This window comes from Erithacus rubecula (genome assembly GCF_903797595.1).
Source record: "Erithacus rubecula genome assembly, chromosome: 15".
Lineage (NCBI taxonomy): Eukaryota > Metazoa > Chordata > Aves > Passeriformes > Muscicapidae > Erithacus > Erithacus rubecula.
Window position 1 is genome coordinate 5,092,178 of NC_136667.1, and position 12,507 is coordinate 5,104,684.

General features: G+C 49.9%; 2 protein-coding genes across 2 annotated transcripts in view; one reads left to right on the top strand and one right to left on the bottom strand.

Moving 5' to 3' along the window:
- LOC306808562 (diacylglycerol O-acyltransferase 2-like) overlaps positions 1-12,507 on the bottom strand; it is a 162,164-nt gene that overhangs the window by 95,439 nt on the left and 54,218 nt on the right. The window lies entirely within an intron of this gene.
- Positions 10,007-12,507, top strand: part of LOC306808570 (SAP30-binding protein-like) — a 261,475-nt gene continuing 258,974 nt past the window's right edge. Inside the window, exon 1 of the mRNA XM_079319262.1 lies at positions 10,007-10,778. Within this exon, the coding sequence (XP_079175388.1) occupies positions 10,013-10,778 (766 nt within the window). The 5' untranslated portion in view covers positions 10,007-10,012. The remainder of the gene's footprint in view (positions 10,779-12,507) is intronic.

Genomic DNA, 12,507 nt, shown 5'->3' on the forward strand with positions numbered 1-12,507 from the left:
TGATGCTCTGGAAAATAAAGAGCAGCTGAGAGGGTCCTGGGGAGGGTGGGCAGAGGCTGCAGAGGAGGAGAACACACAGAGGACATGCCTGGAATGACTTTTTCTCTTGATTCCCAAACTCTCTGGGCTTTTTCCAGCACTGCCTTCCCATCCCAGCAGGGTTTAACCACAGGTGGGAGGAAGCTGCTGCAGCTCAGCAGATCTCCCTTCCCTTTGGAGTGGGAACAGAGCACTCTGTGGCAGGTCTGAGTGCCCCTCTCCATGTGAATTCCACAGATCAGGGACCCTTAGAGCCATGTAAAGCAGCTTTGAGCCCATTTCCCATTTACATTTTGGCAGCAGCTGCAATTCCTGCAGCGGCTGCAGAGTCGAGTTTAACATGTGTGACCTAAAAGCTTTGGAATTCCTGACTTTTCTTTTGAGGAAAGCCATCCCTTGCTCTCTCAGTGATGTTCTCAACAACATGAGTACAATAAAGTCTCCTAAAACCTGAAATCTTGGCACTCCAACAGCACATCCATGGGTGTTTACAAGCCCTTAGGAAGGAGAATCTTGATTTTATGGAGCCTCCATCCAGCACTGCAATCTCAATTCCTCTTCCTCAGTGAGGTCTAAGATGTTCAATACAATCTGCTTTGCTTAAGGCTGTTTTTTCAGTAACTGTGAGCTCTGCCCATGCAGGAAAGGTAATTATTTGTGTCCAGCTGCTTCCATAGGGGCAGGGATTGAGCAATTTGTTCATCTTAGAAGAGCAAGATGTACTAAGGAATTACATCCATGGCTTTTTTCCTAACTCTGCCAGGGACCCTTCCAAGATTTTCTCTCCCAGGACATCGCAGTGTCTGATCATTCATCTCCCCCTCTTATCTCACTCCATGAATTCTCACAATGAGCACTGAGTTGCTCAGAGAAGCTGTGGCTGCCCCATCCCTGGAAGTGTCCAAGGCCAGGATGGATGGAGCTTGGAGCAACCTGTGACAGTGTAAGGTGGGATGAACTTTTTACAACAAGAAAAAAGCCCAACTGTGTTGACTCTTGCTGGGCTTATTTTCACATTTCCCCCTGCACTGCTGACTTTGAAGGACCAGCAGCACACTGACACCTCATTTTCCTGCATGGACCAGGCTTTGCTCTGTTTTGGAGGAAGATGAGGCCTGGCAGCCCCGTGGTTCCATCCCAGAGCATTAGGGAGGAGGTTTGACCAAGGAGGCCAAGCTCAGCCTAAACACAGCTTCTTGCAGAGGGGGTGAGGAAGATGCTGCTCTTGGTTCTGTTGTATGTTTATTTATATGTTATTTGGTGATAATGAGAACCAAATGCTCGGGATCTATTCAGTTCTTAAACTTTTATAGACTCATTGTCTTGATTTTCAACTGTGCAGCCGTCGCCGAGCCCCTGCCTCCCCCGGAATGGTGGAAGTGCCGTCGGTGACCAGGCTCAGCTGTGCTCTTACTCATCCTGGCTGGAACAATGATATTCCACACCACTTTATTCAACCTCCCCAGTGCCTCCTGGCCCCCTCATGCCGACCCCTTGGCTCCCACATCCCGGGTCAGGGCTGGAGCTGGCCAAGGCATTGTCCTGGGGGTGCCACTTCTGGGCTGTGCTGGTGCCAGGGAAAGAGGATACGATCTGTGCCTGGAGGAGCAGACGTGATACATGAAAGATGCTCTGCCAGAGAGCCCAGAGCCTGCTCTGCCCCTTGGATCACTCACCAAAAGGCAGGGGAAAGGAGGAGAAGGGGAAGGAGGGAGCTGCACCCTAATGCTGAGCCTGGCCACAGGGAGGGGGTTCCTCTCCCTGCCCCTTGGGGTTTTTTTCACTCCAATTTCTCCAGCCTTCCTGGTGCCATGGTCTTGTTGAGTCCTAGGTTGGACTCAATGATCTCAACTTTATTCTGTGCTTTTTCAGGAGCACAGCTCTGGATTTGGGGCTCCTTGGGGAAAAGGTGCCAGCCCACAAATCCACACCCTGTCCAGGTGGGATCCCACCAAGCAGACCCCTCCCCACCTAAACCATGACTGCTGTCACAGCACAAGGGTTTGCAGCAGCTTTGCCACACCCTGAGAGCTCCTTCCAGTGCCTAAAGGGGCTCCAGGAGAGATGGAGAGGAACAAGGACACAGGGAATGACTTCCCACTGCCAGAAGTAAATGGGATTAACACCAGATTGTGTGCATAGGAAACTGGAACCTCACTGTCACCACTTGTGTCTTCTCCAGGCAGAGGGAATTCTGACAGGAGAGCTCCTGGAAATGCCCTGCCCCAGGATTGTGGCCCATGTGCCCATTTCAGCCTCTCTGGATTTTGCTTCTCTCTCCTTAGGCATGTAAGTTCTGCAGATAATGGTTTGAGCCTAAAGATGCAATTTCTGCATAAAGAGAGACAAATATAAAGTGCCCAAAATCCTTTGCAGGTGGAGCAGGGCCACAGTTCCAGCCCCAGTTTAGAATCCCAGGATGGTTTGGGTGGGAAGGGACCTTAGAACTCACCCCATCCCACCCCCTGCCATGGGCAGGGACACCTTCCACGAGTCTAGGCTGCTCCAAGCCCCATCCAACCTGGCCTTGGACACTTGGTTGAGGCAGCCACAGCTTCTCTGGACATCCTGTGCCAGGGAAGAATTTCTTCCCAAAATTTGATCTAACTCTGCCCTCTGTCAGGTTGAAGCCATTCCCCTCTTTCCCATCACTCCAGGCCCTTTTCCAAAACTCGGTTCTGGCCTAAACTCAAACTTTCAAGTATTTTGTATAAGGCAGGGCGAGCCCAGCATTAAGAACTGAAGCCCTGGCTTTAAAAAGGGTAAATCCTAGGAATTCATATCAAAGCAGGAACAGTCATAAGGAGAACATATGGAAGTGTCTTTTTCTGCTCACAGTGATTGGAAACTGCAAGCCCAGGCCCTGATCCAGCTACAGGACCCCACATCCGGGGCTTAGTTTCCAGGTGACCCGGGATTTCAGCGATTTCCAGCCTTGGGATTGTTAATGTGAGATGACAGCAATAACCAGGCAAGGAAAACCCCACGTGTTTGTTCTTCCCAGCGTGCCAGCACTTGAGGATTTAAGTGAGGAGAGAGATCATAAGGCTCAGACAGAATATCCTCCAGAACACAGCCCTAAAGCAGCAATTTCCTCTGCAGAGCCCGTGTGAGATCAAGGCAGGATAAAGCACTCCATGTGAGCCTGGCTGAGGGGATTTGGGAAGGGGCAGGAGCCATTTGTTGGGGATGGAATAGTGAAGATTAAATTGGGTGTTACAGAGGGACCTTTCCAGAGGGAGCACCTCCAGCTCTGAGCACCATTTGCCTTCACCTCTATGAGGAGACTCCTGGCTTTGGGAATGCAGCATTCCTAAGCTAAACCTGCTGATGGGAACATGTGCATTTCATCTCAGAATGAATAAAAAAACGATTGGAAAATAGCAAACCCTGTAATTTTGGTGAGGAATCATTCCCGTGCGATTGGAGGCAACGCGCTGTGGATGGAAGGGCTGATTCCCCTGGATCAATGGGATGGAAACATCTGCTTTGTCTCACTGAGATCTGAAGAGGTAAGAGCTGACAGTTCCTTGTGGGAATCTCTGCTATCTCATTGTATATCTAAATTACATTAATTGATGTCCATCGTTGATGTTTCGGGTAATTCTCGTGGATCTCACAACCTTCTGTTTCAAATTCGCAGTCTTCCACCACTCAAACTATTATTATTTTTACCAGTCCCAAGGGTGTGCTGGAGTCTCTTTGGTACAAATTAGAAAGGCTTTTATGAAAAACTCACAGTTTGTGGAACAGAGGTTCCCATTGGCTTCCTGACCCCGAGGTAGTGACAGCTCCCACCGGAGCCTCACCCCCAGCAGGGGCTTTAGCACCGTTCCCAACACGGCTCGGGAGCTGACACGAGCTGAGGAACAGCAGTAATTTCCCCCAAGAGGGACAAAAAAAAGCCAAATGTTGACAAGTTTATGAGTGCAAACATGTCAGGGGATCTCCTGGCAGCGAGGCTTTGCTGCAAGCCTGTGTTGGGTTTTACCTGGGGCTGGCTGTTCACCTGGGCTGGGCTCCAAGCTGTGGGAAAAGGGTTTGGGGGAGGCAGAACCCATTCTGCAAGGAACAAGAGTGGGGTAGGAATGACCCAGAGACCCCAATCCAAGTAATTCTATCAAAAAAAACCCCAAACTTAACAAGTTTTGGAGAAAAAGTCAAGCAACACAGCTGAGGGAGGGAAGAGGGTGGTAGGAAGATGCTGACACTGGAAGAAGAGTCACAGAATCCCAGGATTTCCTGAGCTGGAAGGGACCCACAGGATCATCCAGATCAAGCCCTGGCCCTGCACAGGCACCCCAACAATCCCACCCTGTTCCTGGGAGGGTCTCCAAACACTCCTGGAGCTCTGGAAGCCTTGGGGCTGTGCCCATTCCCTGGGGAGCCCTTTCAGTGCCCAGCACCCTCTGAGGGAAGAACCTTCCCCTAAAATCCAAGCTGAGCCTGCCCTGACAGCTCCAGCCATTCTTTGGGTCCTGTTCCTGGTCCCAGAGAGTAGAATCCTTGGAAAGGTGAGAGTTTGAGCGAGAAGGGTGAGCAGGAAACCAGAGGGAGGTGGAGGCACCAAACCAAACCCTCCCCAGCTCTTTCCCATCAAGGGCTTCTCTTCACTGCAATTAAAGTTGAATTAATAAAGACAGATTTTTTCAGTGGGGAAAACACATCAGTGAAACCTTGATCTTCCTCAGGTACCAAAGCAGATGCAAGGCCATGATCCAAAGAAGAAACCAGAAAAAGCAGAACAAGGGAGAAAGAAATCACCCAGTAAAACCCATCTGGCTCACAGCATCCATGGAAATCCACACAAACCCACCTTCCCCAGCCCCTCCAGGCTCTGCTGGGGCAAAGGGGGCTGGAATGAAAAATTAATTGTAAGCTGTTACTTAACACAGATTTTGAGACAAAAAGAAGAGAACAAAGGAGTCCTTCGGGCAAAAAATCTTGAAAATGATGATCATTAATAACATCAACTCCTCACTCCAGGATTTTCATCCGTTGGCTGAGGTGGCATCACATTGTCAAGTCACAAAAGCCATAAACACACCCAAAAAAAATCTGATTGATCCCAGAAAAATAAATGCTGAACTCATCAACATCAGGAGCTCCAGCTGGAATGTGTCCAGAATATCCAGACTTGGAAAGGCCTAAAATCATCCTGGAGTTTCCAGGTGGGTGGAAAACACCCTGAAACTGCATTTCTGAGAGGAGGAATCCTCTCTTCAGAGTCTTTAATCCCTCACAGACAAGTGCTGGTGTGAAAAACAAGCATGTTTTTTGAACCCTGTTTCTTGATTTCCATGAATCCCAAGTTCTCCTATGCTCAGGGAGGATGGAGAAGCTGCAGGAGCTCTGAAATTGTTCAGAAATACCCACTTGAAAATGATCCCTTTCCTTTCTGATAACCCAGAAAGCAGGAGCTGGTGTGCCATCTATTAAACTATAAATAAAGACATAAAAGAGGAATTCCTAATCCACGTGCAGAAGGGCTGAGGTTCAAAACCCAGACCCCACCCAGGATTTCAGCATCTGGAGAGTCCAATCTCACACCTCAGAACATTCCCAGGCCTGGACTTTGATTTGGGGCTGCAAAAAGCCCTTTGTGCTGTTTTCTTGGGGGTGCAGCATTTTCCAGGCTCTTTCCAGCAGAATTCTTTCCATGCTGCCCATCACAGTTTTTATGGAGTCACGAGGCCAATTTACAGCTGAGAAACTTCTCCCTGGCCCCACACTGCCTCCCAGCTTTGATGTGCACAGCCCTATAGCCATGAAAATTCACATCCACTTAACTCAAATCCCTGCTAATCAAATCCTGGGGAATCAGCACGTTCCTGGGTGGATTTGCAGCTGCTGCAGCAGTTTGGGCACCACGTGGCCACCAAAACCCTTCCCCGAGAGCTCAGGAGTGGCACCACAGCTCCACAGGCAGCCAGGAGGTTGGTGGGAATGAGAGGTGGCTCCAGGATTGCCAGGACACATCCTACCAGAAGCAATGTCAAAGGAAAAAAAAAAAATCCTAAACACTCTCCTGAAAAGGGTGACGCTGCATCCCAGCACTGTTCACCAGCCTTGAGACTTTCAGGACCTTTTAATGCAGTTCCTAAAGCCCAGCTGGAGCCCAGAGCTCTCAAACTGGGGCAGTTTAGGGCACACCAGGAGGAATCACCTGGAACTGGCCATCAGCTGGCCTGCTGCAGTTGCAGGACACCCTGGGACACCTGAGGCTTGCTGGGGACAGGCTCCAGTGGGTACTTTGCTGTCTGAGGGGTCAAACACCTCTTCCATCATGTCTGGGCAATCTTGCCAGGGTCTCCTCACTCTCAGAGCCAGGAATTCTTTCCCAATTTCCCACCTAACCCTGCCCTCTGGCAGTGAGAGCCATTCCCTGTGTCCTGTCCCTCCATCCCTTGCCCCCAGTCCCTCTCCAGCTCTCTTGGAGCCCTTTAGGCTCTGGAAGGGGCTCTGAGCTCTCCCTGGAGCCTTTTCTTCTCCAGATGAGCACCCTCAGCTCTCCCAGCCTGGCCCCAGAGGGGCTCCAGCCCTCAGAGCAGCTCCATGTCCTCCTTGGGACTCACTCCAGCAGCTCCAGGTCCTTCTGATTTTGGGGTTCCAGAGTTTTTGGTCCTAGAATCCCCCGTTCCTGCTGCCCACACTGGGGATGTGCAGCCCCTCACTGTCACCCCCAGCCCCTCTCCCTGTGACCCACCAGCCCCCTAAATTCCCCCTCCTGCACCCCTCACTCTGTGCCTTGTCTCTCCAGCACAGCTGGTGCCTCCCCCATTTGCCTCCTGCACCAATCTGGTTTTTTAAAACATTTATTACCATCCCCATCCCATTTCTTCCCCTTTTCCTGGTTTTCTTTCCAAACAGAGGGTTTCCAGCTCGGGATGGGATGGCAGAGTGTAACTGCAGAGCTTTGTCCCGTGGCCTTTCCCAGCCTGGCACGCAGCGCTCAATTTGGAGCGCGGTGTCCTCGCTCTGTTCCATGCCGAGCTCTGTTGTCCAGAGGAATTAATTCCAGATTATGTGTGGGTGTGGACTTCAGCTGGGCAAAATTTGGATACCCTGGTTGAGTCATTATTGTCTGATGAATCTCTTGGTGACAGCCTTCGCCCCTATTGTTCTGAGGTGAGCCCCGTGGCAAGAAATGTGAAAGCAAGAAACAAAAGAATATAAAGAAAGGTTACGAAATCAAATTCAGTTAAGGCAGGGTTATTGTCCCTCCATCCCGCCTCTCTGGCCTCCAGTTGGGATTGGATTTGGCAGGAAAACAACCCCCATGGGACAGTGGTTGGGGTTTAGAGCAGGTTCTGGGGGGAGCCCGTCCCTGTGGGACCCTGGTGGCCCCAATGACACAGCAGAGACAGGGAGGAGTTATCATCAATTCTTAACATTTTATTTCTTTACTGGGTTAAACAAGGAGCAGAGAAAACCTCGGCCCCAAAATACAACAGAACTGAAAGCATTACAGGTACAGAGACTATTGAACACAGAGAGTAGTAGGATAATATTTTAATACAACTGAATTATAGCATGGGATTGTGTTTTTGTTGGGTTTTTTTTGTTTTGTTTTTTGTCAAACCAGTTTGGAAAATAAATGTAATAGGAACTAGTGCAAAAAAGTTCTAAACATGAAGCACAGTGTATAAAATGGCATAAGAAAACTGTCCCCTCGAGGACACAGTCACTTTCTTATGACAGAAGGGAGAAAGAGAAACAGAAGGGGGGTGGGAACAGAGGGAGGGTCCGGGAGGCGGAGGAGGAAAAGCTGGAAAGAAAGAGAAACCGGGCCGGGGGATTAGAAAGGATACTTTGACTTCAGCAATGTTGGTTTGTGTTTCACCACCACGCACTGTTCAGGGACCTGGTCGGGGTCGGGCCGAGCTCTGTCACCACCCACACGGCACAAGCACTTGAGAAGGGTTCGGGCAGCAGCAGCAGCCTGGGCACGGCAGGGTCGGGTCCCCCTGAGGTCCCCAAAGCCCCAAAGCCAAGGCAGGGAGCCCCCGCTCGGACAGCACGGGCTGGGCTCTCCTCTGAACACAGCAAGGACCAGCACGTGGAATTCGCTCCCAGTTTCCACCCCCAAGCTCAGACGTTTCCCGTTTGAAGGCATCCTGAGGCTGTGTCCAAACAGGAGGCTCAGAGGAGCTGCATTCGGTTTGGTTTGGAGGGAAAAACCAACCCAAACCTCCCTCAGAGGTCCCCAGGAATCCCTCCCAGGCATCAGCATCTCTGATTCCCGCGGGGAAGGTGTCCCTGCATTCCCAAGGTGTTACAGGATTCACTCCAGCCTGTTCCCACCACGGAACTCCTGCCCTGCAGAAACTGGCTGCATGCTATTTTAAGGAGAGCTGGTTGGAATTCCTTACAAATTGCTATTCTCTCCCAATCCACTGCTGCCCGTTCCAAAAGTGTGTTTGGTATTTTTATTTTATCTTTTTTTTTTTTTTTGCCACGTTTTCTTTTTGGAAAATGAAAGGTTTTGTGGGAAAGGACTGTTCTGGATGAATTTCTCAATTTGGAAAAAAAAAAAATAAAAAAAAAAAAAAAAATTGGTCATAATGATCAATCTGGCTTGTTTTGACAAGTTTCAAAATTAAAAAAAAAAAATCACTGTCTGGCTCTTTTTGTCTTTTTGTTTTGCAACTCAGGCATGTCCAGTTCCCAAATACATTTAAAAATGGTAAAACCAACCCCAAATTTCATAAGCCAAACTTAATTCTTGGGGTTTTTTTTTGTTGAGTTTCGGTTTACAACAAGCCGAGTTGTCAACTTTCTGGGCTGAAAAAAGATCATCCTGAAGTGCTAAAAAAGCTGGAAACCACTCCTGGCCTGCCTGGAACACAAGTCCTGGAGATGTGGAGAAGGAAAGGGTGGAGGGACTGGGCTGAGGAACTCACCCATCTCCTGCCCAGGCCTTTGAAAGGGGCTGAGAGCTTTGATAAAACCCCAACAACTTTAAAAATTAAATATTCCTTATTTTTTTTATGATCCCCAATTAAAAATTGTCCATCCCCCAGCACAGCATTCCCTCTGCTCCCTTCCTCCTTCCTCACAGAGACATTCAGGGCTGGGAGGTCACCCAAAGAGCCAGCTGGACCAAGAACACCCAAAAGGAGCTGCTAAAATCCTTCCATTCCTGGAATTAAATGGACTCATGGAGGGGGAGCTGGGCAGCTCCAGGGCTGCTGTGATCAGGAGGTTCCTCTGTGGGAGAGGGGATGATTTTGGGGTTGTGTGATGGTGGTACCTCCAGCTGGGATGCCCAGGAGCTAACTTTGGGCTGAAGGAGATCTTTAATATCCAACCCGAACACCAGACATGGCCCTTCCAACTTTCCCAGCCTAGTTTAAGGGAGATTTAACCCCCAGGGATGGAAAACCGCAGAGATGCACAAAAAGCTGATACACAGAATTCCCTGCTTGTCCTGGGTTACAATGTAAGATGTAAACAAAAGAAGGTGGGGCAGGTTCTTTATCTTCCCCACGACTCAGCCCTGATCACTCCTCCAGGGAAGCAGCAGCCACTCCGTGGGGAGCCATCTGCACTAATGGGCCATCAGGGTCCCCACAATGGCTCAGCACCCCATTGGGAGATGCTCCACCCAGGGGAGGAACCGAACATTCCTACCTGGATATAATCAGGCTTGGAACACCACGGGAGCACCACCGGATTCCCAGAGGACAAGAGCTCCAAACCACCACTGGACCTCCAGAGAAGAAGCAGATCTTTCTACAGCATCACTGCTTCGACAGAACCCATCCCTCACTCCAAGGTGACTGCAGCCCCCGTCTGGCACTGCTGCCACCGCCCTGACCACCAGCAGGTTGTATTCTCCCTGACTCTCCCAGTGTTTCTGTCCTACTGCCTTGAATTTTCCTGTTATATTGCAGCTCTGACTGGAACCTCCTGCTGTTTGACCTTCAGACTAGGCCGTTTTTGGTGCTGGAAGTGGGTGCTGCAGGTGAAGATGGCAGGGGTGCAGCACAGCAGTGTTCTCTCCCTGCTGGCAGCTTACGCCCAGGACTCGGAGAGCGAGGACAGAGTGTCCCCTGGAGCAGCCACGGGACAGAAAGGGGGCCTGGTGCCACCTGGGTATGGACAGGATGACTTCACCTGCCTGGATGGGCATGAGGAAGGCTACAAAGAGGAGGATGGTGGGAACAGCAGGCAGTCAGATGGAGATTCACACACCGAAAAACCTGAGGCTGGTGACCTAAAGGAATTCCGAGAAGTGGAGGAAAGAGATCCTCGGGAACTGGTTGCCTCTTTTTCAGAGAGAATGCAGAAGATGTCTCCAGATGAGATCAAAATCCCTCCTGAGCCTCCTGGCAGATGTTCTAACCAACTGCAGGATAAAATTGAGAAGTTGTATGAGAGGAAAATGAAAGAGGGCATGGATATGAACAACATCATCCAGAAGAAAAAGGCATTTCGCAACCCCAGCATCTACGAAAAGCTGATCCAGTTTTGTTCCATCGATGAATTTGGTACAAATTACCCAAAGGACATGTTTGATCCTCATAGCTGGTCAGAGGATTCATATTATGAGGCACTAGCTAAAGCCCAGAAGATTGAGATGGACAAATGGAAGAAGGCCAAGAAAGAATGTACCAAGAATGAGTTTGGCACTAAAAAAGGTACAAGTGCTGCTTCCACAACCACCACGACATCCAGCACCAGTGTGGGAGATGCCCAGAGGAAGAGGAGGAGCAAGGGACATGTGCTCAGGAAGGGTCTTATGGAATGACTCAGAAAATTATATCATCTCATTGTGAGCTCCCCTGCCCTGAGGGGAGGAACTGAACATTCCTACCTGGATATAATCAGGATTGGAACACCACAGGAGCACCACCAGGCTCTCAGAGCTCCAAAACCACCACTGGACACCCAGAGAATAACCAGATCTTTCTACAGCATCACTGCTTCAACAGAACCACATCCCTCACTCCAACAGGACTGCAGCCCCTGTTTAATGGCACTGCTGCCACCACCCTGACCACCAGGGTGGCAGGTTGTATTCTCAGTCTCCCAGTCCAAGCCAGTGTTTCTGTCCTACTGCCTTGAATTTTCCTATTAAATTGTAGTTCTGACTGGAATCTCCTGCTGGTTTGCTTTCAAACTAGTACACTAGTACACACACATTTTCTGGCAGAATCAGGAATGTTTCTGTCCTTACTTTGTCTCCACCAAGCCCTACGAGCACTCCTTTCCCAGATAGCAGCAGGAATGGGATTAGGATTAAACACAAAATGAGGGTAACCTGGGCAATGGGACCTCACTCGCTTTGGCTCTGTGGAAATCATGGAATGCCAGAGTGGTTTGGGTTGGGAGGGGCCTTCAAGACTATCCAGTTCCACCCCCTGCCCTGGGCAGGGACACTTTCCACTAGCCCAGGGTGCTCCAAGCCCTGTCCAACTTGGCCTTGGACACTCCCAGGGATCGGGCAACCACAGCATTTCCAGGAAAACTCAACAACCCATCCCAAACCACACACATTTGGTGCCACCAGAGACCAGGAGGCACCTGCAGACTCAGCACAGGGACACTCCATGGCCTGACCTTGCAGGATCCTGCCCAGGAGCAGCAGCTATTGGGGATTTTCCCTTTATTCCCTTCCTCCAGGCGGCAGCCGAGCATCTCCCGGCCCCGCCCGCGGCCCTGAGTGGCAGTGAATGAACTGCCCTGACATCTCCTCTTGAAGCAAAGCAAAATGTGTTGAAGAAAAACCAGTTCCAGATGTTTTCCCAGTGTTGCCAAGTTACTCAACATGTTCTGCTTTAGTTGTCAGATGCTTTCAAAGCGATTTCCCTAACTCCGAGCACGAATGGTGAGGGCTCTCCCTGGGAATCTTCTGCCTGGGGCTACCATGGATCTGTATTTTCATAAGAAAAAGACTCAGCTAATGATTAATGTTCCCCAGAGGAAGCGGGGCCTTTCTTTGGGATTTTTCTTCAGTTATTTTTAATTAATTTGTACAACTGGCAGCTACATGAAAGTGCAAAACCCGGGAATAACGCTGGACCCGGCTCCCTTTGCTCCTTCTCTCTTGCCCACACCTGGAGCTTGTGGAGACACCATCATCCCTCACTTCCCTGAGGATGAGAAACCCCCTGAGCAGGGAGGAATCACTGCTCCCCACTGGAAATTTTCTCTGAGCAAAGAGAAGTTTGTCTACTGAAGGAAAAGTTGAGCTTTACATATTAATCCCAACATGGGGCATCTTCTTTAAGGAGAAGAGATAAGATCATTGTATGAAAAGGACAAAGCCCCTTGGGTTTAATTCCTGGTAGGACAAATCATTTAGAGCTTGTGTTTTCCAAGGTGGCTTTGGCAATATGGAAAGCATTTGGGATTGCAAAGGGCCCTGCTCTGGTGGACACAAGGCTTGAGGTGAAGCATCCCTGGGCACACAGGTAAGGAAACCCTTCCCCTCCTTATCCAGACACATTCCTTCTTAATCCA